The sequence below is a fragment of the Mesoplodon densirostris genome, chromosome 3 (genome assembly GCF_025265405.1).
Source record: "Mesoplodon densirostris isolate mMesDen1 chromosome 3, mMesDen1 primary haplotype, whole genome shotgun sequence".
NCBI lineage: Eukaryota > Metazoa > Chordata > Mammalia > Artiodactyla > Ziphiidae > Mesoplodon > Mesoplodon densirostris.
In genome coordinates this window covers 62,005,371-62,026,526 of record NC_082663.1, presented here as the reverse complement: position 1 = coordinate 62,026,526, position 21,156 = coordinate 62,005,371, and the positions used below count along the sequence as shown (strand labels likewise).

The 21,156-nt window shown below is 39.8% G+C and overlaps 1 protein-coding gene across 1 annotated transcript in view; it reads right to left on the bottom strand.

Moving 5' to 3' along the window:
- The window catches only part of IQGAP2 (IQ motif containing GTPase activating protein 2), a 296,229-nt gene that overhangs the window by 55,053 nt on the left and 220,020 nt on the right, over positions 1–21,156 (bottom strand). Inside the window, exons 14-18 of the mRNA XM_060093062.1 lie at positions 20,075–20,165; positions 14,386–14,553; positions 9,083–9,225; positions 6,846–7,016; positions 693–776 (exon numbers count right to left, since the gene is read on the bottom strand). Of these exons, the coding sequence (XP_059949045.1) occupies positions 693–776; positions 6,846–7,016; positions 9,083–9,225; positions 14,386–14,553; positions 20,075–20,165 (657 nt within the window). The remainder of the gene's footprint in view (positions 1–692; positions 777–6,845; positions 7,017–9,082; positions 9,226–14,385; positions 14,554–20,074; positions 20,166–21,156) is intronic.

The following is a 21,156-nucleotide window of genomic DNA, read 5'->3' as shown; positions in this document are numbered from 1 at the left end:
GTTTTCTGAGCAAATAAGCATGTGTTCCAGGGTGTGCAAAGGACATTTCATTCAGGAGCTAGTAATGCACAAGGGGTCTAGACCATGTCATTCTTTGTCCTCACAGTTTAAAAAGTCTTAACAAATCTCATCTGATTCCCATCTCTCTCCGGTCCCACTCTTGTGACTCTGATCTGGATTTCCAAGTTTCTACAAGTTCACTGCCATACAGTTCTTTAGTTTTCAGCTCTGAGACAGTGGGCACTCCAATGCGTGTTCTTTCTCTAAGCTCAGAGCAACCAGTCTTGGTGGGAAGCTGGGTTAGACCAGCCCACCACCTAAATACAGGCCCTAACTTAGCTCTACTTTCTCTTGTCATTGGCTTTGCATCTGCGTTACAAATAAGGTTTGCACTGTTAAATTTTGAGCATTCTAAACATTATTAGCGAAGACCATAAAATAATACTGGGTTTCCTCCAGAATTTAAATAATTAATTTGGACTTGTTAGAGCATATATTATAAAGGACCAGAGATAATAGAGTGTTTTGATGGACTTGCTTGAAGATGATCAGCTAAGTGAGTAGTGGAGGTATGACTCAAACCCAGGACTTGCTTCTAATGTCAAGGCTCAAACATAGTCTGTCTTCTAGAAGCAAAACGAAAATGAAGGGAAAAGTTTAAGTCAAGCACTAAGGTAGGAAAGGATGTTTACCTTCACAACAGAAGGAATATTATCAATGAACATTTGTCGCCTGTGCATATAGGAAGCCCGCTGTTTATGTCCCTTCCAAAAAGCCTGTGGAAAATAATGAGTTACAGAATTACTTACATGTAACAGTTTATTTTAGAAAGTGCAAGGACGGAGTACATCTCAGGAGACACTGAGTTGGGACAATGTCAGGGATCCTCCCTTCCAAATCTCATCTGGACACCATCTCTAGGGGTGGGCATTAAACTGGGCAGAGCATACCAGCTCACACCTGAGGCTTGCCCCAAGTTTGGGAAAGGAATTACCAGGTGGAAGCCCAGTTTCCGGTTTGAAAGTTTAATTTTACCAAGGCCCTGGGTGATAAGAAGTGATAATAATATGGAATTGCCCTGAAACATACAAACAGATCAACTGGGTGCTGGTATTATTTGGTAACAATATAAGGTGCTTCAAAATAATGACTAGTAATTAGCTTTCCTCCAACAAGTGGGCCACTGTGATCCAGAGTGAAAAGGAAGATGACTCTGGATCCCTGAAAATAGGAGTACTGTGATTGATCTTTTATTATTGCATCTATTTTTACATAAAGTTTAATGAGGCTTCATCAACATAGCTTTACAAGGTTATCGCCATCAAAGAGAACTTTTACAGGAAACATTTGCAAGAAGTGGACACAAACTGGTATCTTTAGAATGATAAATCCATAGCTGTTATAAAGTTTATTCCAATTCATTTTTGAGAATCTTTTTATTGAAACATATCTTTGTAATTCACTCCAATTCTCTGATTTTGTTTTTCAGATTAGAAATGAAATACAAGTTCTGTGTTAAAAAGGACAAATACAAAAAAAAATCAAGTTTTTTTTTTGGCCTCGCAGTGCAGCTTGCGGGATCTTAGCTCCCTGACCAGGGACCGAACCCGGGCCACAGCAATGAAAGCGCCGAGTTCTAACCACTGGGACACCAGGGAATTCCCCAAAATCAAGTGTTTTTTTTCTGTTTGTTTGTTCAAGTTATTTTTTATAAATTTATTTTCACATCTGCATATATCAATCTACCTCATTCCTTCTTTTTAAAAAGGTATGTGGAATTTTATTGCCATTTAAAAAATAATATACTTTTTGGTAATGATTCAAAACAAAACAGTCATGATGGAATAAGTACCCAACTGAGTACTTGCTCCAGACTTTCCCTCTCAATTTAAATCCCTAGAAATGATAAATATGCTTTTTAAAAAAACTTAATTTTGAAATAATTATCAACTCATAGGAAGCTGCAACAGTAATACATTGAGTTCCATGTACCCTTTATCCAGCTTCCCCCAATGGAAACATCTTACAAATACGCTTTTAAAGCAATCCACCATAGTGCTAGAAAACAAGAAGGCATATGGGTCAAAAACTATGAGGGATCTTGGAAGAGAGAAGGTAGCTTGAATTGGCTGAAAGAGGGAACCACAGAACACAATTCTACAAATATTGGGAACCTCTACAAAAAATGTGAGATGGCTCTAAGCTTGAGAGAGCCTTGAATGTCAGTCTGAGAAATTTTGGGAAAGTTGTCACATCACTCATTGCCAAGTAGTGAGGGGAATAAAAGCATAGATGGGGAGTAGGGGTTGGGAAAAGTACAAAAAAGTATAGCCTTTCTGGAGGGAATTTAGCAGTATCAAATTTAAAATTATTTAGCGTTTCACCCAGTGTTTCTAATTTTCAATATACCTAGCCTAAGGAAATATAAGTACCTGTGTAGAAAAACAATATATAAGGATATTTGTTGCAGCATTGTTTGTAATACCGAAAATATGTAGAGAACAGAATATTGACAAATAAATGGTGATAAAGTGTGATTGCACTCATACTAATGGCAATCTAACTAGTAACTTATTTGTCATGATGGGTCTCAATGGTGACTCGTGTTTTTGTGGCTAACACTGTTTTAAAGCACAGAGGTGCAGATGTGCCAATAATATTATACATCCCATTCCTTGATCCAAATTGAAAGGCAACCAAGATACTGTGATTAGCTCAATTTCTCATTCTGCTTTTTTGGAATTATCTCAATTCCAGAAACACTATTAGTCTCTATTAGCTCAGATTCTCAAAGATTCTGGATAAGGAATCTGTTGTAGTAACAGAAGATCTAATATTGAAGCATGTTTGCACTGGTGGAATGAACCCACTTGTCCATTTTGTACTGTTTTTAATGTCCTAAGGATTCAATGCTCACCAACAGTACTTTCCTGAAGATTTCATTTTGTATTTCATCCCTTTAATGATAATGTAGATTTTTCTGGAATCTACATTTATATTTTTATTGCTACCTTTCCAAACCAAGGCAACTTGGCTGGGTATTGAAGTTTTGGTAGATAGAAGCAGAGTACTACAGGCTTCCTATTTTATGTCAAAATTTAACATTCTTCTTTTTTAGTTTGTAAGTTTTAGTTTCATCAGGATTGGCTTTTCTCATTCTGTGCTAACAGCACAACTCCTGTGCAAGGCCCAGAGACTGCAGGCTCTTCTAATTAGAGGCTCTTTATTAAAAACAATTATAGGTATAAAGTTGGGAGGAAGGAGCTATTGATAAAAATGTAAAAGGAGACAAAATTCTAAACCATAAAGCCATTTAGAAGCAGCTTTTTATAAACAATTAGAGACAAGGCGTTTACAAAAACATCCATCTCTCTCGACTGGTATGAGAACTTGTGTGAAAATTTATAATAGCCATGTTTTTTTGTTTTTTGTTACCATAAATATATTTTCTGTGCAATTCAGCTGTAACAAAGGAGTTTCCCAAGATACCTAGACCTCAGAAGTTACTGCTCTATTTTATAGATTCTAATTGTCAATCTCTAGAAAATCTGGCTTGCTACATTGGTTGCCTCGCTTGATAATTGGGCACTCAGGATAGTAATATTCAATTACCAACTTCTGAAGCACAAATTCTGTGATCTCTCTGTTAGCCAAGAAAACCCTAAATATTTACCTCTTTTCCCACTCTGCTTAAAGGTACAATCCCGCAACCTGCAAGAGTAGTCAGTTACATTCAAACAATGTAATGAAGGACTGTCCCATCAGGTCAACCCTTTCCTCCCAGCCCCAGATTCTGCCACAGCTCCTGACAACCTGCACTTGCTTCAGAGAAGCTTGTTTCTTTTTCTTTGCCCCAATGCTTGTGGCACTCTCTGACCTGAAGTTCAATAATTTAGTAATTCTCAGGGCTAAGTTTTGCTATTTCACTATTATGCTTTTTCCTACAAAGTAGCATTTCAGCTTTCTTCAGTTCAAGGAAAAAATATTGTAGCTAACTCTTTTATCCTGTCTTGATTTTTCTGATCTCTTCCTGGGCCATCCAACCACCTGGATGTTGGGTCCCCACTACCTGCCCTCTGAGTCACAATCTCTACCGCCTCATCACTTCGAACACTTGTTGAGCACTTAATAGCTGCATACTGGGCAAAGTCTGTTATGTGTATTATCCCACTTAATCCCTACAACCCTGCGATAAAATGGGTATTATCATCTTCAGATGAGAAAATGTATTTTAAGTCAACTATTCTTAGCTTTTTCTGTGATTTTTCTCAAGTTCTCCACGTGTTTCAATCACTTTCAGTGTCTGTTCTACATTCTGCAGTTATAAGTTCATTCACATTCTAGGATGTCATTTTTCTTCCTCTCTGTAGCTATGGGTTATCTTTTCATTTTATCAAGCTGTCTTGTTTCATTAAGTCCATGCATCTTATTAAATTTCTTAAAAGCATAAAGCAGTTTCAGTATAAAAATTTCTTCTGTCTCCTGGAATATGAGAATCCTTAGATGTTAACCTATGGTTTACAACTTATATCCATTTTTCTTTTTTTTTTGCTACAAAATTTTCATTTTTGTTTGAAATTTTTTTCCAGCTCTCTTCTTAAATGTTGGCCCTTTTATCAGGGCTTTCTTACTGTTCAAATATAATATGGTTATAATAGATTCTCATTACCTTCCTCTGTGTTTACTTGGCCACCTTCTGAATTGTCCCCTAAGCACTTGAGACAAAGGATTGGCTACTGATGACATATACTCTCTGTACCATATCTAGTTCCTTGGGAGGAGACTGTCGGTGGTAGCACAGTGGAGCTGGGGTGTGGTTGCCCTCAGCCTGGGAGCTTTTTCTCTGAATTTATTGAGACTACTCTGTCTGGGGTTGATGCAACCAGCTAAGAAGTTTGAGCTGTTCCACAGAGGAGAAATCTTCAGATTTGACATCATTCCCCTAATTTGGAATGAATCAGCCACTTCGGCAAAAAATGAGATTAGCATGATGCCCTTTGGTTCATGGTCTTCTGGTTTTCTGGGTCAGACCATATTCATCTCCAGGCTATAGCCTGACTTTAGACCTCATGCCCTCCTTGTTAGAAAACTGTCAGAAGCAGGGGGAAAGAAGTCATCACGGGGTGACTTCATAGTGTAATGGCTTCTTCTTCAATACTGCTGCTTCCACTGAGGTGGGGAGGAAAGGCTCCAGGTGACTGTTTCTGTCTTTTCCCCAGCTCTCTCATGATTTTAGCCCTAGGTCCTAATATCGGGCGGATTTTATACTAGAGGGCTCTTTAGAGTGTCTTCCAACTATAACACAGCTCTGGGCAGACTGGAGAGCTTGAGGTTGGTCCAAATTGTGTCACACTGGCTAACACTCTTCGAATTTTGTGCAAAAATAGAGCCTCAGCATCAGTGTAGATGATGTTATACTTAAGATTTTGTTCACTTCCTGTGTGTTCTGTCTACCATTTATTTAAAGAAGGAATAAACTGGAAAACTTACGGGTTCACCTAGAAAAATCCTTTGAGTATCAAGTATTTTTTTTTAATTTAGTCATTTTATTTATTTGATTTTTGGCTGCATTGGGTCGCCATTGCTGTGCACGGGCTTTCTCTAGTTGCAGCAAGCAGGGGCTACTCTTTGTTGCAGTGCATGGGCTTCTCATTAGGGTGGCTTCTCTTGTTGCAGAGCACGGGCTCTAGGTGCACAGGCTTCAGTAGTTGTGGCTCGCGGGCTCAGTAGTTGTGGCTCGCAGGCTCTAGAGCGCAGGCTCAGCAGCCATGGCTCACGGGCCTAGCCGCTCCGCGGCATGTGGGATCCTCTCGGACCAGGGCTCGAACCCGTGTCCCCTGCATTGGCAGGCAGATTCTTAACCACTGCACCACCAGTGAAGCCTGAGTATCAAGCTTATAGAAGAAATTTCTTTAAAAAAATTAATCATTCCTGCCTTCTAACATCTTAAGCTCTGAGCAAACTCAGATATTTGAGCACCTATCATATGCAAGACACAAGAATACAAAAGTTTTAAAACTCATCTTCTGCCCTGCACAATATTATAGTTAGGTGGGGAAGCAGATCAGTACGCCAATGATCACCAAAGAGAAGCCCTTCAACTTACAACCTTTCAGTTTCGGAAATTTAATAGTTACTGGCCAAAGCAAAAAGCCACCAAACTCTGCCCATCAATAACAGTATCACTTTGGATACAGAAAAAGGAACAAACACACGGCCTTTTGGAAACCAGTGTGGTGGCTGAGAGAGGATGCTAGGGGAACACAGAATAGAAACATCTAAATCTAGCAAGTTCCTCTCCTGCCAACCAGAACATTCGGACAAGTCATGCAAGCTTAAGAAGAAAAAGGTTGGCAATGAGGATGCCTCTTGCAGGCCTGAATGAAGAAGGAGATTATATAAGAGGGAAGATAGCTTCAGAGATGCTACATCTATTTCATGAGCTATTCTGTTCTTTAGGCTACAAGAGCATAGAAACTCAGACGCCACTCAACATCCACTAGCCACTAAGAAACCAATTCAAAAGCGCCTGAGGTCAGACAGTAGGTGACACAAGGATATCCGCCTTTTTAGAGAAACAGGATTTCAACTCTGATCTCAGGTATTCCCCTGACTCTGACTATTCACAGTGTCCTGAATACTTTCCAGAAGACCACAGGTGAAAAATCATCCAACATTCTTCCCATCTCGGAGTCTTCAATAAGGTAGACTCAGGGGCACTGATTAAGGACAAAATCTGCAGTCACATTTGTTTATTAGAATGCTGGTAGTTGACTGTCCTATTATCAAATAACATTTTCATGGAATGACAGTTTTCTGTAACGAGTGGAAGGTAACTCACATACCTGTACTTTGGTCACATGCTCTTCTTGTTCATACAAAAATGATTTTCTAGCTTCATACTCTTTCCTAAGGAGGGGTCCTGAGGTTGTGGCTTGAAAGCGCAGAAGCATATCTTCGGTAGCGGACCACATCTTCTCACGAATGTAATCTGCTGTAACTTCCTCAATAATGTCCTGGAAAGAGATATTTCTTATGGTTACACTTCACACATCAGATGAAAGGAGCATAGAGAACAGCTTCTGGAAATTTTATCTTTCAGAAAATGATCTGCATAGCTCTTTCTGGCTTGGTGTAAAAAAGATCTGGGGGCTTCCCTGGTGGTGCAGTGGTTGAGAGTCCGCCTGCCAATACAGAGGACACGGGTTCGTGCCCCGGTCCGGGAAAATCCCACATGCCGCGGAGCGGCTGGGCCCATGAGCCATGGCCGCTGAGCCTGCGCGTCCGGAGGCTGTGCTCCGCAACGGGAGAGGCCACAACAGTGAGAGGCCCGCATACCGCAAAAAAAAAAAAAAAAGATCTGACCAGAGCCGAGGGATGAACTGGCTCAGCTTCTCTCTAGTGATACAGTTCTGGAATCCTCTGAACTTTATGCTAAGATGGTATGAGAATGAGGTTGAATGGTCTCAGGATTTGGAGGTAGAGGTGTATAGATGATGCTGGCAGGGACCAGGCAAGAGGCCTGATCTCCTCAGAGTGTAAAAGAGACAAGGATGATCACAGGAAGAGTATGCATCACCTCCTCCCTCTCCTGAGGAAAGACTGCAGTGCCCATGAAGTCCTTGGGCTTTTCTTGCCCAGGCCAGAGGAAGCAGATCCCTGAAATGAGTAGGGGAAAACTCAAAATAAACTCGGGAGAAAATAAAAGACTTGGAGCAGAAGAAAAGGCGGTGGGAGAGGAAAGATAAGTGCTATTGAGGGCAGACAGGGAAACCTAGATGAATGAGAAAAAAAAGGAAGAAGGGGGATTGTGAGAAGTCTTCATGTGGATGATGAACTGGGTTTACTTTTATGTTCTTTGAGAGACGCAAGCAAAGACTGGACTCGCTTCTATGGCAGACGACTCTTATCCAGTGTGACTGGACTCAGTGGATGGTTAATTTAAACAATTAAAAGTGAAACCATATAAAAGATGCATAAATATTTTTAAGAAGACATATGTACATTCTTGAATAAATTCAGTAATTTCAGATTGACTAGAATTCTTTTTTTTTTTTTAACAGCATAGACCCTCCACTTTTTATTAATCCTGATACTCCACTTCACAAAGTTATACCTAGGGCATCTTTGGATGCCACACGAGCAGTTCTGGCTCTGAGTTTAACCCTTCAATGCTGCTTCTTCACAGTTTGACATATCCTTTCAATGAGAGCATACGGTTTTTAAATACTGGCCATAATTTCATTTTTCAACAAAGCAGCACTAATAGTTCATTTCCACAATGCCATTTTCCTATAAACTCTGGGAACTTTACACATTTGAAATTAGTTAATAAATATGTTTTTCACTACCTTCTTGTCATTCAGGATTTCTGTGGCATTGTCATCCCCAAGCCACAGTTTTTTCTCCGAGTTTTGGTAAATACCGCACCCGTGATTCTGTCCACAATACTGCTACCCTGCAGTATCTTTGATGCTGGTGACTGTGAACCGTTCTATAAGATCTACATTTGTGAGTTCTATTTTTTTCAAGACGGAACTCAATTATTAGAAGTATTTTCTCTTTAAACACATACAATGCCTGGATCAAAGAGCAATTTTCACATCTTCCAGGTCCAACCTTTGGTCTCAAGTCCAAAGCAATCTTGGTGAACATTCCTTCAAGAGTATTTCTCCTGGGGAAGCATTATTCACTTTAATGGACCTATGTATCTTTGTTAGGGGTTGAGGTTGGGGGGAAAGAAATAAGACATTTTGAATACTTACAACCAAGGAATTACCACTAATTGAGCTTTGATGTCAAGGAAAACCTGGAGATTGATTTCTTAGGATAATCTGTCATCCTAAAGAAGCTGCAAGAGTTTTATTCCCCTAGTTCTGTTTGGTGTTGCTCTGACATACGGAAAACATTCTAAAAGTTAGTAACCATGCAGCCACATCCAACTGTAGTTCATGAAGACTTGACTCCCTATCCAGTCTTTAAATAAATTAGTTCTTCCCATCAATTCCATGATTCAAAAGTAGAAAAGCCATCACACTTATCTTTATATAGTACACCTTCCCATCAAACACCAACCTCCTACCTCAATTTCTTTTCCCATGAGCCATGATTCTTTAAGCAAGCAGGAGTCAGGTGTGACCCAGGAACTCTCTTTTGAATCGATGTTGTAGTAGTAATCATATTTCTCTTGCAGGTTGAGTTTGAGCCACGAACCTTCAGTAGACACTAAAGAAAAAGGTTTGTTAAATTCCAGAGAGGAACATGGAAACTTTCAACATTAATGTAGTTTCTTCAATAAGTAAATTAATTGAATGAATATGTTTTTCACCAAACATTCAGATAGTGTGTTAAAATCATTAGCAAGGACTCATTAAAATGGAATGAATTCCATGTATTCAATGGCAGCTCCCTGCTAAGCCAAAGAAAAAGGAGGAGAGAGTAATGTCTAATGCTGGCTCTGCATACCAAATTTTTCATGAGGATGAAAAGGGTTGCAAATGGCCAACAAGAAGGAAAAGCAAACAAGGATGGATACCCCAGGTAGATGTGAATAGCAACACAAGGAGACAGGGGAGACTGATGAGGAAGAACTGTCTTTGTTTAGAAAGGCTTCCAGCAACTTCTTTGAAAACGAGTGACCTACAAGGGCTATGACCCATTATTTAAGGAGAATCCATTATTATTATTTTAAAAAATTAATTAACTAATTAATTTTTGGCTGTGTTGGGTCTTCGTTGCTGCACGTGGGCTTTCTCTAGTTGCGGTGACCGGGGGCTACTCTTTGTTGTGGTGCATGGGCTTCTTATTGCAGTGGCTTCTCTTGTTGTGGAGCACGGGCTCCAGGCGCATGGGCTTCAGTAGTTGTGGCTCACGGACTCAGTAGTTGTGGCTCCTGAGCTCTAGAGCATGGACTCAGTAGTTGTGGCTCCTGAGCTCTAGAGCACAGGCTCAGTAGTTGTGGCGCACGGGCTTAGTTGTTCTGCAGCATGTGGGATCTTCCTGGACCAGGGATGCAACCCATGTCCCCTGCACTGGCAGGCGGAATCTTAACCACTGCACCACCAGGGAAGTCCCGAGAACCCATTATTTAATGATCTGCATTAAACCAAAGCAGAAGTGACTCATCTTTGCAGACAACTTTATTCAAAGCACAAAATGGCATACACAACCTCTGAGGTCACTAAGCAGGGAAAAGGAAAATTCCTGGTCCCTCTGACTCATCTTGCTCTACACAACCACACAAAAACAGAAAAAAAATGTTGAAAGAACTTAATTTTGGGGGTGGGGCGTGGGGTGGATACTAGAAAAAAATAAAACACAACTATGGCAGTCACGCCTTAAACTGGCCAAGAAGAATATCTCCCGAATTTATGGGCTATACTTCCTATTTAGCAATCTTTATTTTGTTGAATGGTTATGATTCTTGTCCCAGAACAGAGAGCTAAAAACAACAATAAAAATAAAAACAGAAACTTCTGACCAAGCTAAGCCAACTGCTGCCAAGTGGGCATTAGACCAATTGCCTTTACAGGTAAATCAAAATTTGACTGAATTTCCTCAAAGAATAATTAAATGGATTCAAATATCTAAGCAGAGATAATTTTAAGGCGTGTTGATTTAATGTGTGTTGAATCTTTGTTTGGTTTTGTGTGTTGATTCTTTACTTGGTTTTTAATGCCCCTCAACTGCTCTGTCAATGCCCAGGAACAGAGATATATCTCTCTTCAAATGGGCAGTCAGGCAGTTGTTATCTGTTTAGAAATGCTGGTCTACTAGAAAATATATTATATAGTCAAATTAGGATGATCACAAGTAATCATTTTATTTTCAATCACCAACAGTTGTCAGATTCACAAGTGCTTTCAGAAGAATGAAAACCCTTTTTAAGGCAACTCTCTCAGTGGGAAGGAAAGGAAGCAAATAAAGATGGTGAAAATGGGTATGTTTTATTTTCATAAGAACTGAGAAGTAAAAAGTTCTTAGTTGGTTAAAAGCCAACCACATTGGGATTTCCCTGGTGGCACAGTGGTTAAGAATCTGCCTGCCAATGCAGGGGGACACGGGTTTGAGCCCTGGTCCAGAAAGATCCCACATGCCACGGAGCAACTAAGCTGTGAGCCACAACTACTGAGCCCCCGTGCCACAACTACTGAAGCCTGCACGCCTAGAGCCTGTGCTCTCCAACAAGAGAAGCCACCGCAATGAGAAGCCCACACACCACTGCAACGAAGAATAGCCCCTGCTTGCCGCAACTAGAGAAAGCCCGTATTCAGCAACGAAGACCCAATGCAGCCAAAAATAAACATAATAAATAAATAAATAAATAAAAGACAACCACATTGGCACTGTAAGGGTTATTTGAGTTGGGATGTCAGTGGATAATAGAAAAAGAGAATTTTATAATTTTCACATCAAGTATGAGTTTAGAGTCAGATCAAAGGCTGAGGAGGGCATCTCCAGAATAGGAGAAATGCAGTTGGTTTGTTACTTAGGGAAAAGACTAATTACAGGCCTTTGAGGAACCATACAAGAGAAAGATACCCGTGACTTAAGAGGTGGAGAGCATTCTATAAGGAAGCATACTTTCTAGATGCCTTCCAGACAAAATCATACCTATATAAGACCTAAACTGAACGATAAGGCTGAGCGATCTACCAAAGAGTGAACGCTTGTTTGGGAAAAAATAGACATCCTAGAGTCAGAGGTGAAAGAGTAAGAATAAGTCAACCTGTTCACTCCCCCAAACAATGTTCACAGTTCTATTGGGAATGAAAGTTAGTCTTTAATTGGCTAGAAAGTTTTTCCTCTTCCTTCTAGAACAGGGGTTGGCAATCTTTTTCTATAAAGGGCCAGAGAGTAAATATTTTCAGTCTTGTGTGCTACAGGTCTCTCATACAACTACTTGACTCTGCCACTGTAGCATGAAAGCAGGCAGAGATGATATGTAAATTAATGAGTGTGGCTGAATTACAATAAAACTTTATTTATAACAACAGGTGGCAGCCCAAGAATCCACTAAAAAACTATTAGAATAAATGAGTCCAGGAAGGTTGCAGGATACAAAATCAATATACACACATCAATTTTATGAAAATATGCCCACACAAAAGTTTGTATACAAATGTTCACAGAAGTATTATTCAGGATAGCCAAAACTGGAGGAAAAAAATCTAAATTCTATCAACTGATGAATGGATAAACAAAATGTGGCATACTCATACAATGGAATATGATCAGCCATAAAAAGAAATGAGGAACTGATACGTGCTACAACATGGTTGAACTTTGAAAACATTACACTATGTGAAAGAAGCCAAACACAGTATGATTTAATTTATATGAAATGTCCAGAAGAGGCAAAATCAGAGAAACAGAGAGTAGATTAGCAATAGCCTGGGGCTGAAAGTTGGGGGTGGGGAGCAATGGGTAATTGGTAAGGGCTTTGTTTATTATAAGGAAACATATCCTTTATTAAAAGGCAAATTAACTACTGGTGGTGTTTTTAGTGTTAACTAAAAACTTCTGAATTTCACACCTTAAAAGAGTGAATTTTATGGTATGTGATATATCTCAATAAAAAAATCAATTATATTTCTATATGCGAGCAATAAACAACCCCAAAGTGAAATTAAGAAAACAACATTTACAATGGCATCAAAATTAATAAAATACATAGGAATAAATGCAACTAAAGAAATGCAAGCCCTATACATTGAAAACTGCAAAACATTGTTGAAAGAATTAAAGACCTAATTAAAAGCAAAGACATACCATGTACATGGATCAGAAGACTTAATATTTTTAAGATGGCAATATGCTTCAAATTGATCTACAGCTTCAACACAATCTCTAACAAAGTCCCAACTCTCTTTTTGTTTCCAGAAAAAAATGAATCTAAGGTATCTCCTAGGTTTCTAAATTGGCTACCTCGGGACACTTTTTCTTTACTGACCAGGACATGGCACTTGGGAAGAGGAGTAGGCAAGTTTAGGGAAAAGAAGATAGAAAACTAAGTTTGGGCCAGGATGATTTTGAAATTATGATGGGTCATCTCTAGGAACTCACCCCTGCATAAATACAGTTGTACAATTCTTTCCTCATAAAGGATGAGGTAGGGGCACTACAGTAACTCCTGATGAAGGGTTGTGAAGGGAACAGAGAGAGGCTCAAGTGTGGTCAGGAGCCAAGTGGGAGAGGATGGCCAGTAGTCCCATTTCCATTTCATTAACAGAAAATTTGCGGAATTGGAGGGTAGAATTCCCAAGTTAGAAATACATCAGACTAATTTACAAGGAAGTACATAGGGTACTTTTGGACAGACTTCCAGTGAACTAAAAAAAAATAAAATTTTTTTTTTGTTCCTTAAGTTCCACTTCTAAGGCCATATATCGTCACAGCAGTTTCCTAAAGATGAAAAGTACTATGTACATGACCCATCATGTGGTACAAGTAAATACCAGCCTAAGAGTCAGGAGACACCTTGATCCTTGACACTAGGACATAGCAAGTGCTCAACAAAAATCTACTAAAGAGATGATGGATTATCTCTGCCAAAAATTAATCTCCTTGGATTTGTCATTTTCTCCCTCTGTCCAAAATGTCATTAAGGTGATTTTCTAAATCTGAAAAATGAGTCTTAAACTCATGATCTAAAACACAGTTTCCACAGCTAATATTTCATGATCTGCCATTGGATTGTACAGGCATAAATATATGCCAAGGCTCTTCAAGACCAATTTGCTGCTTATTTTGTACTTTCAAAATTACTTTTTACTTCCACTTCATATTGTATAATAATGTGTCATTTGTTTCAAAAAGGATGGAGAGAAATATTAGTGTAAAAATCAGTTTGTACCACTAGAGGGATGGCTCAACAGCAAGATCTATAGGAAGCAAAGTCTTCTTCTTTTTTTTTTTTTTTGAGAAGCGATTCCAGTATTTATTTCCAAGATCCATACACTTGGATATGACTCTTTCATTATGACAGACACTATCAGAACTCCACTTTAGAAGCATGGGGACTCTGGGGCAAAAGGACAAGGATTAAGGTTTGAGAGAAAGACAATAACTCTTTTAAAGGAAAGCAGGAGATGTCTTTGAGGAGGTTACCCTATATCTGCCCTACTTTCTGTAAAGTCTCCTTTAATACTGTATTTTCTCAAGTATATGGCACCCACACACAGCCATAAAGTTAATCACAGCTTTCCAAGAGACAAAAAAGGAAAAGCAACACCTAAAAAATTTCCTTTGCCAGAGATGATAAACATTTCAGAAACGTCCATTTGAAAGCGATTATCTGTCTTAAAATTAAGGTAACACAATACCACAGAAACCATCATATTCAAAATGCCAATTTAATTTGTGCTAAATGATGAAGAAGCTTACCACTTTTAGATTTTTGCTCTTTTGCCTTCTCAAGGGTGTCATAGTACCTGTCAGCACATTCGGGCACGATATCGTTTGTATTACCAACAGCAGACTTCAAAACAGACAAAATATCACTTTGCTTTCCCTTCTCCAAAAACTGATTAACATCAACGACCAGTGTAACCCCTGCGAAATGAAAAATAAATGTTTCTGTTAATCGTTATCTTCTACTCACCCTAGAGGCATGCAAAGATATAATTCAACCTTTTAGGAATGCATTGGTATTAAACCTGTTTACCCTTTGAGAGTATGTACTACATATGCCCCAGAGAGTCACCAACTGCTCAGGTTGTTAAGAGGAATAAAATCCCATAGGAGCACTGTTTATCAAAAATCGCAGTATTTCCTGGTTACTCTTGTGTGATATCAAGGTACTAGGTTCTGCTCACCATGGTGATCTGTGAAATGGGGGGGGGACACACACATACTGACAGTAGATATGCAGCCCTTAGGCAGGTCACTAATCTGTATTTGAGAACTAGCTTTATGAAGACATATATTTATTTTAGAACAAGTAAAATGCTATCCAAGCCACAGAAATCCTGAAATTCTCTGGTATAGTGAAAGTATACTTTTAAGATTGTCCTTAGCAACCTGAATGAATGTTCTAGAACGGTAACAGGCACAGCTCGTGGATATGTGCAGTGGAGTCCAGAAACTTAATTCTGGAACCAATTTAGACCTAGAAAGCATGTTATCCCATTTCATATTTCTGCCTCTCCCCACAAATAAAACCTCACTGGACTCTTGGTTGCCTCAAGAAAGTTAACACGGTGAATCCTTTATCATCTATTTTAGTTCCAGGTAAGGATATTCTGGCCCAACCAATGGACCTACTGTCTTCACAACCTATAAATGTACTGAGTTAGCAAGGCAGAACAAAAAAAATGGAAGAAAACAGGTTAAACACTCTCTAGATGAAAAAACATCTTGATGAAAAGAGAGGAGAGAGATGGATTTTTTTTCTTTCTTTCTTTTTAAACACACGTCAAACTCTGCCATACAAATGCTAAATGGTGTATTGCTGTCATCAAAGTATGTTCACACGTGCATAGAACTGTGAAGGCTGACGTGGTAAGAAAAACAGAGTCTGACTTTCGACAGCCATGAGTCCACGTCATGCAAATCTCAAGGAGCACGTGAAGAATAAAGACCTCCCACAGCCAACTCCAGTTGTTGCTGAACTAAAGCTACAGCAGTAGGTTCTTTCACATATAAAGTTAATGGGAACGGGTAAGGTGCCCCCCTTTCCTCTTCTGCAGGAAAGCTTTGCAGAACAAGAAGAAGGCCGTACTGGTGTTGGAGATGTCTGTGGTCTGAGAGATGTGGAAAAAACAAGGAAATGACAAAGGATCCTCACGTGAATTACATCCGACAGCTTCATCGAACCCAGTGAAATGCTGTTTTCCTTAAAAGATGGATATTACGTGGGCATACATTTCTTGCAGATGTATGTATTGATGTGCAAGCAGTGGGTCCCTGGGTTAATCTTCCAGATAACTGAAGCTGACTCCTTTAGGTGCCAACCTTCATCTTAACAGAATCATGCGCCACGAAAATCTAAAGCCCCTGTAAAAACCCTAACAGAACAGTTTCTATCCTGCTCATCACTGTACCAACAGTCCCTAGTACGTATCAGGCGCTTAACATTTGCCGAGAGCTGCCAGAAGAGTCCTTCATGTCATTAAAATTATACTGTGCTGTAATACGGTGAGTGGTAACTTCAATGACTTATGGAGGTGTTGGGGCTGCTTTGCTCCTGCACTAAATGGCCTCAAATTCCTCTTCTTTTTAGTTTTCCTCTAATGTCACTGTCAGTTATCACCTCTTGCTCCTGTCTGAGTGCCTGCATGGGGCAGCCCAAACACCTAATGGTAGGTCCTGGCTTCTGAGCTGGGAAGAGATACAACCAAGAGATTAGCTTTATGCCGAAGATAAGAATAAACAGGTTCGGGCTTCCCTGGTGGTGCAGTGGTTGAGAGTCTGCCTGCCGATGCAGGGGACACGGGTTCATGCCCCGGTCCCAGAGGATCCCACATGCCGCGGAGCGGCTGGGCCCGTGAGCCATGGCCACTGGGCCTGCGCGTCCGGAGCCTGTGCTCCGCAACAGGAGAGGCCACAACAGTGAGAGGCCCGCGTACCACAATAAACAAACAAACAAACAAACAGGCTCAAAGTAGCTGTCCAGGTGGTCCCCACTGAGTTGAGAAAATCAGTTGTAGTACACAGGCTTTGAGACAGCCATTTTGCTTGCTTTTTTCTTAATCTATGCGTTGTAATTAAGTTCCAGATAGTTGAGAATGACAGATATTAAATGATATCTGGAAAGTCAGGTATGTTTCTGCTATGGAACAAATGAAGAAAACCTCCCCCAAATCTCCTAAGAGATCCGAAAATATGTTTGCTTTACGTGGGTTCTTAGGAGGAGAAAGTAAAAAATCTTTTTATGTATAAAAGCACAGATCTACACATGGCACATAAAGAGGTAGACAATATATCTGTGGTATTAAAATGTCATGGTAAAGAGCACCATCGAAAAAAAAAGGCTAGAAAGATTCCTTAGGGTGCAGTAATGGAAAAAGGCTGAAAAACATTGCTCTAAGGAGTCAAAAATGGAGAAAAACCTACTTTAAGAAAGCAGGATGCTCCAGTGAAAATGGACATTGGGCCAAAACGAAGGAGTCTTGAGTTACTATGCCCTTTTAAATCTTGCCTGTGGTAAAATACATGGGTCAGCACATTTTCTTTTATCAAATTATCTGGGAGTGGGTTTGATAATTGCAACATGTGATCAGAATCTGTTTTTAAGTCTTCACACAAAGGATGAAGAATGCTTTTAAAAGTAAGATTAAATTCCTTGTTGATAAAACTGGAAAATTCTCAACTCAGTATAAGAATATAGATGGTTTTATCTTCAGAACATCTATTTGTTGTTATATATCATAGAAGACACTGTATCAACTCTTTCAAGGGATAAGACAGAAGTAGAAGAAAGGATTTTAAATATGCAAGTGTGGAGTAAAGAATCACACGTTCGAGAAAATTTCTTATATTCATAATAGATAGAAACGTTGAGTCTCAAGAGGATCAACTTAACATTCGCAGGCCAAATATAAGCAGAACATAGAATAAAAAGGAATAAAATAACTTCCAAACTGGTTTGATCTTTAAGAGAAAAGTCATAACCCTTTTAGGCTATTTGAGTGCCTGTATGATAATCTAATTTCTTTAAAGTGTTTCTTCAAACTACGGCTGCCTTCCGTCTTATATATAAATTTAAATCTCTTGTGTACACAACTCAATTTTATTTTGTTTCTTAAGGACTAGAGTGCTAGATGGGACTTGCCTGGTGGCACAGTGGTTAAGAATCCGCCTGCCAGTGCAGGGGACACGGTTCGATCCCTGGTCTGGGAAGATCCCACATGCCGCGGAGCAACTAAGCCCGTGCGCCACAGCTACTGAGCCTGCGCTCTAGAGCCCGCGAGCCACAACTACTTGAGCCCACGTGCCACAACTACTGAAGCCTGCGCACCTAGAGCCCATGCTCCGCAACAAGAAAAGCCACCACAATGAGAAGCCTGCACACTGCCATGAAGAGTAGCCCCCGCTCACCACGACTAGAGAAAGCCCACGGGGAAGCAATGAAGACACAGCGCAACCAGGAATTAAAAAATAAATAAATAAATAAAAAAGCAAGAAGCTCACATGACGATTTATTAAAAAAAAAAAAAAAAGGATTAGAGTGCTAGAATGGAAAGACTTCAAAGATCCTAAGGGTATAAAAATTCATGTTGGAGAAATACACATATTTTTCCAGGCTAAGGAAATAAAAACCAGATGTTCCTTACAGATGCCTGTGATGTTTAAAAGCACATCTCTGGAGCAAGACTATGACTTGATATAACAGGATGGATTCTAATTATGTCATGAATGGAGAGATTAATGAACTGCACCTTTAGGATCTTAATTTATGTAGGTTATTTATATATGTAGAGTGTTAGCATATCAATATTTTAAAAAACTAAATCTATTATTTATTTACTTATGTATTTTTGGCTGTGTTGGGTCTTCGTTGCTGCATGGGCAACTCTTCATTGCAGTGGCTTCTCTTGTTGCAGAGCACAGGCTCTAGGCACATGGGCTTCAGTAGTTGTGGCACACGAGCTCAGTAGTTGTGGATCACGGGCTCTAGAGCGCAGGCTCAGTAGTTGTGGTGCATGGGCTTAGTTGCTCTGTGGCATGTGGGATCTTCCTGGACCAGGGCTTGAACCCGTTTCCCCTGCATTGGCAGGCAGATTCTTAACCATTATGCCACCAGGGAAGTCCCTAGCATATCAATCTTGATGCTATTTTAGATTGCCATGTGAATTTTCTTATTATTCTTCTGTGAAAATAGATGCTTAAAAAAAAGGACAACTATCATTTGAGCTAATGTGGGTTCTGCCAATTGCTGAGTATGTCTACTCCATTTATGCATTTTGGACCTGGGGAAATAATCCTAGGGTGGGTTTGAGGCCCCACTAGACCCACTATGAGATGGACCTTAGCAATACCTCAGTGATCATCTGACCTCCATAAGCCCCTCCCCTGACTGGTGGACCACAGTGAAATTTTAGGCCTTCTGGAATTAGTGTCAGTTCAGAGTCAGTGTCCAGTAATCTCTGAAACGTCTGATTATGTCCTTTCCTCCCAGCACAGTCACCACAGTAGGGTATAACATGTTGGTAATGTAGCAGGGTCCTTTCCCAAGGGGACCCAGCCCATCCTTCATTCAGGGGGTTCTGGATCTGTAAATAGCTCAAGTCTGGGAACTAATGGAGGGACCATGACTTTCTGTTTTTTTACTTACATTCACCTGACCTAGAACTCTTCTTCCACTTGTGCAGATCAAGTAAGAGCTTAGTAGACTCTCTGTCTATTTCAATTCTAGGAACACCATGATCAATTAGCAAATTCTATAGGTCTCTGTGAGTCACATTTTCCTAATTACTGCTTCGACTCAGCCGTCCATTATAATAACCACACCCACTTGTCTTTGGCGATTAAGTGCTGTCCCCTGGCCTCTGCCAGCCTGACCTACAGATTTTGGACTTGCCAGCCTCTCCACAATTGCATGAGGCTATTTCTTAAAATAAATCTATTTCTTTCTATATATATATGTGTATATAGATAGGTAGATAGTACACATACTATATACTTTCCAGAGAAACGGAATATATATATATAATTCTGTTTTTTCTAGAGAAAAAAATATATGTTGCTCTGTTTTTGGAAAACCCTGACTACTGCAATGGAAGGCATTTAATAAGCAGAAACGGCCTAGTTTTCTAAGGATCAAGATAAAAAAGGACTTGATTACACTACAAATTTAAGAGTTGAGAAATTATTTTTTGCTTTCTGGATTTTGTTCAGCAACAATCTCAGATTTTGCTGGAGATAGTACCTAACCGCTAAAAACAGTGCAACAGATCAATCTTATTTTTGTATAAATATGCATTCAAGAATTAAAATTGGTAAGAGAGTCCATATCTTTTCAGAAATTAAAAATGGTCTACTTTAAAAAAATTAGGAATTAAAATAAAAATTGAGGGGCATAACCAGACGCAAGCAAGGCAAGTTCGGCCAGCAGAAGGAGGTGAGGGCTTACATCGTTTTGCTTTGTCCATGTCCTTGTTGGCCTCATTGACCGCATGCTGTATCTCATCCAGCCAAAGAAGTTTAGAAGCACTTTGAGGGTCCTGAGAATAGGGTCACAGAATAAAAGAAAGAACAGTGAATGATGATGAAACAAAATTAATAACGGCTTTTTAGGAGCCACTTTATTAAAATCTCCACAAACCCTTACTTAGCAACTACCCAGCACAGCCACAAACTGTACAAGCTACCGATGAAACAGACTCCCAATTGGACCACTTCTCCCTTCTCCACGGCCACCCCTTTAGTCCAGTCCCCCATCATCTCTCACTGGACAGCTGCTTCGATCTCCTACTTGCTTTCATTGTTTCCAAGCTTGCCTTTCACCACAGTGGTCCCCTACAGAGGACCAGAAGATCTCTCCAAAAGGGACGGATCATCACGTCATTCCTCTATTTAAACTCCTTTAGAAGGTTTTCCCCAGCAGTTTGAAGGAAACAACACTCCCTTCCCATGAACTGTGGGGATCTGATGATCTGGCCCTGCCGACCCCTCTGGCTTTACCTCACTCTTCTCTACTCACTGTTTCAGATTTTCACACCAGCCTCCTTCAGATCACATCATTCTACCTCAGCTGCATGGCTGTTGGTTTCATCTTATCATTCAGGCCTTAATTCAAATGGCACCTCTTCCAAAAAAGCCTTCTCTGGCTACCTTAGTCAATCAAATACTCTCTCTCCCAATCACTCAGTAACTGTGGTTTCCAAGGTGGCCCAGGGTGCCATGGAAATACTTTCCATTTGTGGGAAACAATGATACTTGAATTTTATCAGACACAGGGACAAATATAAGAACAAAAATATCCAAACAGAAACATGGTGATGGGCTTCAAGGAGCCAACAGTTTAGCAGGAGAGAAAGATGCATCAACAAATTATAATTATTGGATAAACAACAAGGTCCTACTGTATAGCACAGGGAACTATAGTCAATATCCTGTAATAAACCATAATGGAAAAGAAAAAATATATAATTATAATACAATGTGATCAGAGCAATATTACCTGTAGATACACAATCTAGAAAGAGCCAAGAA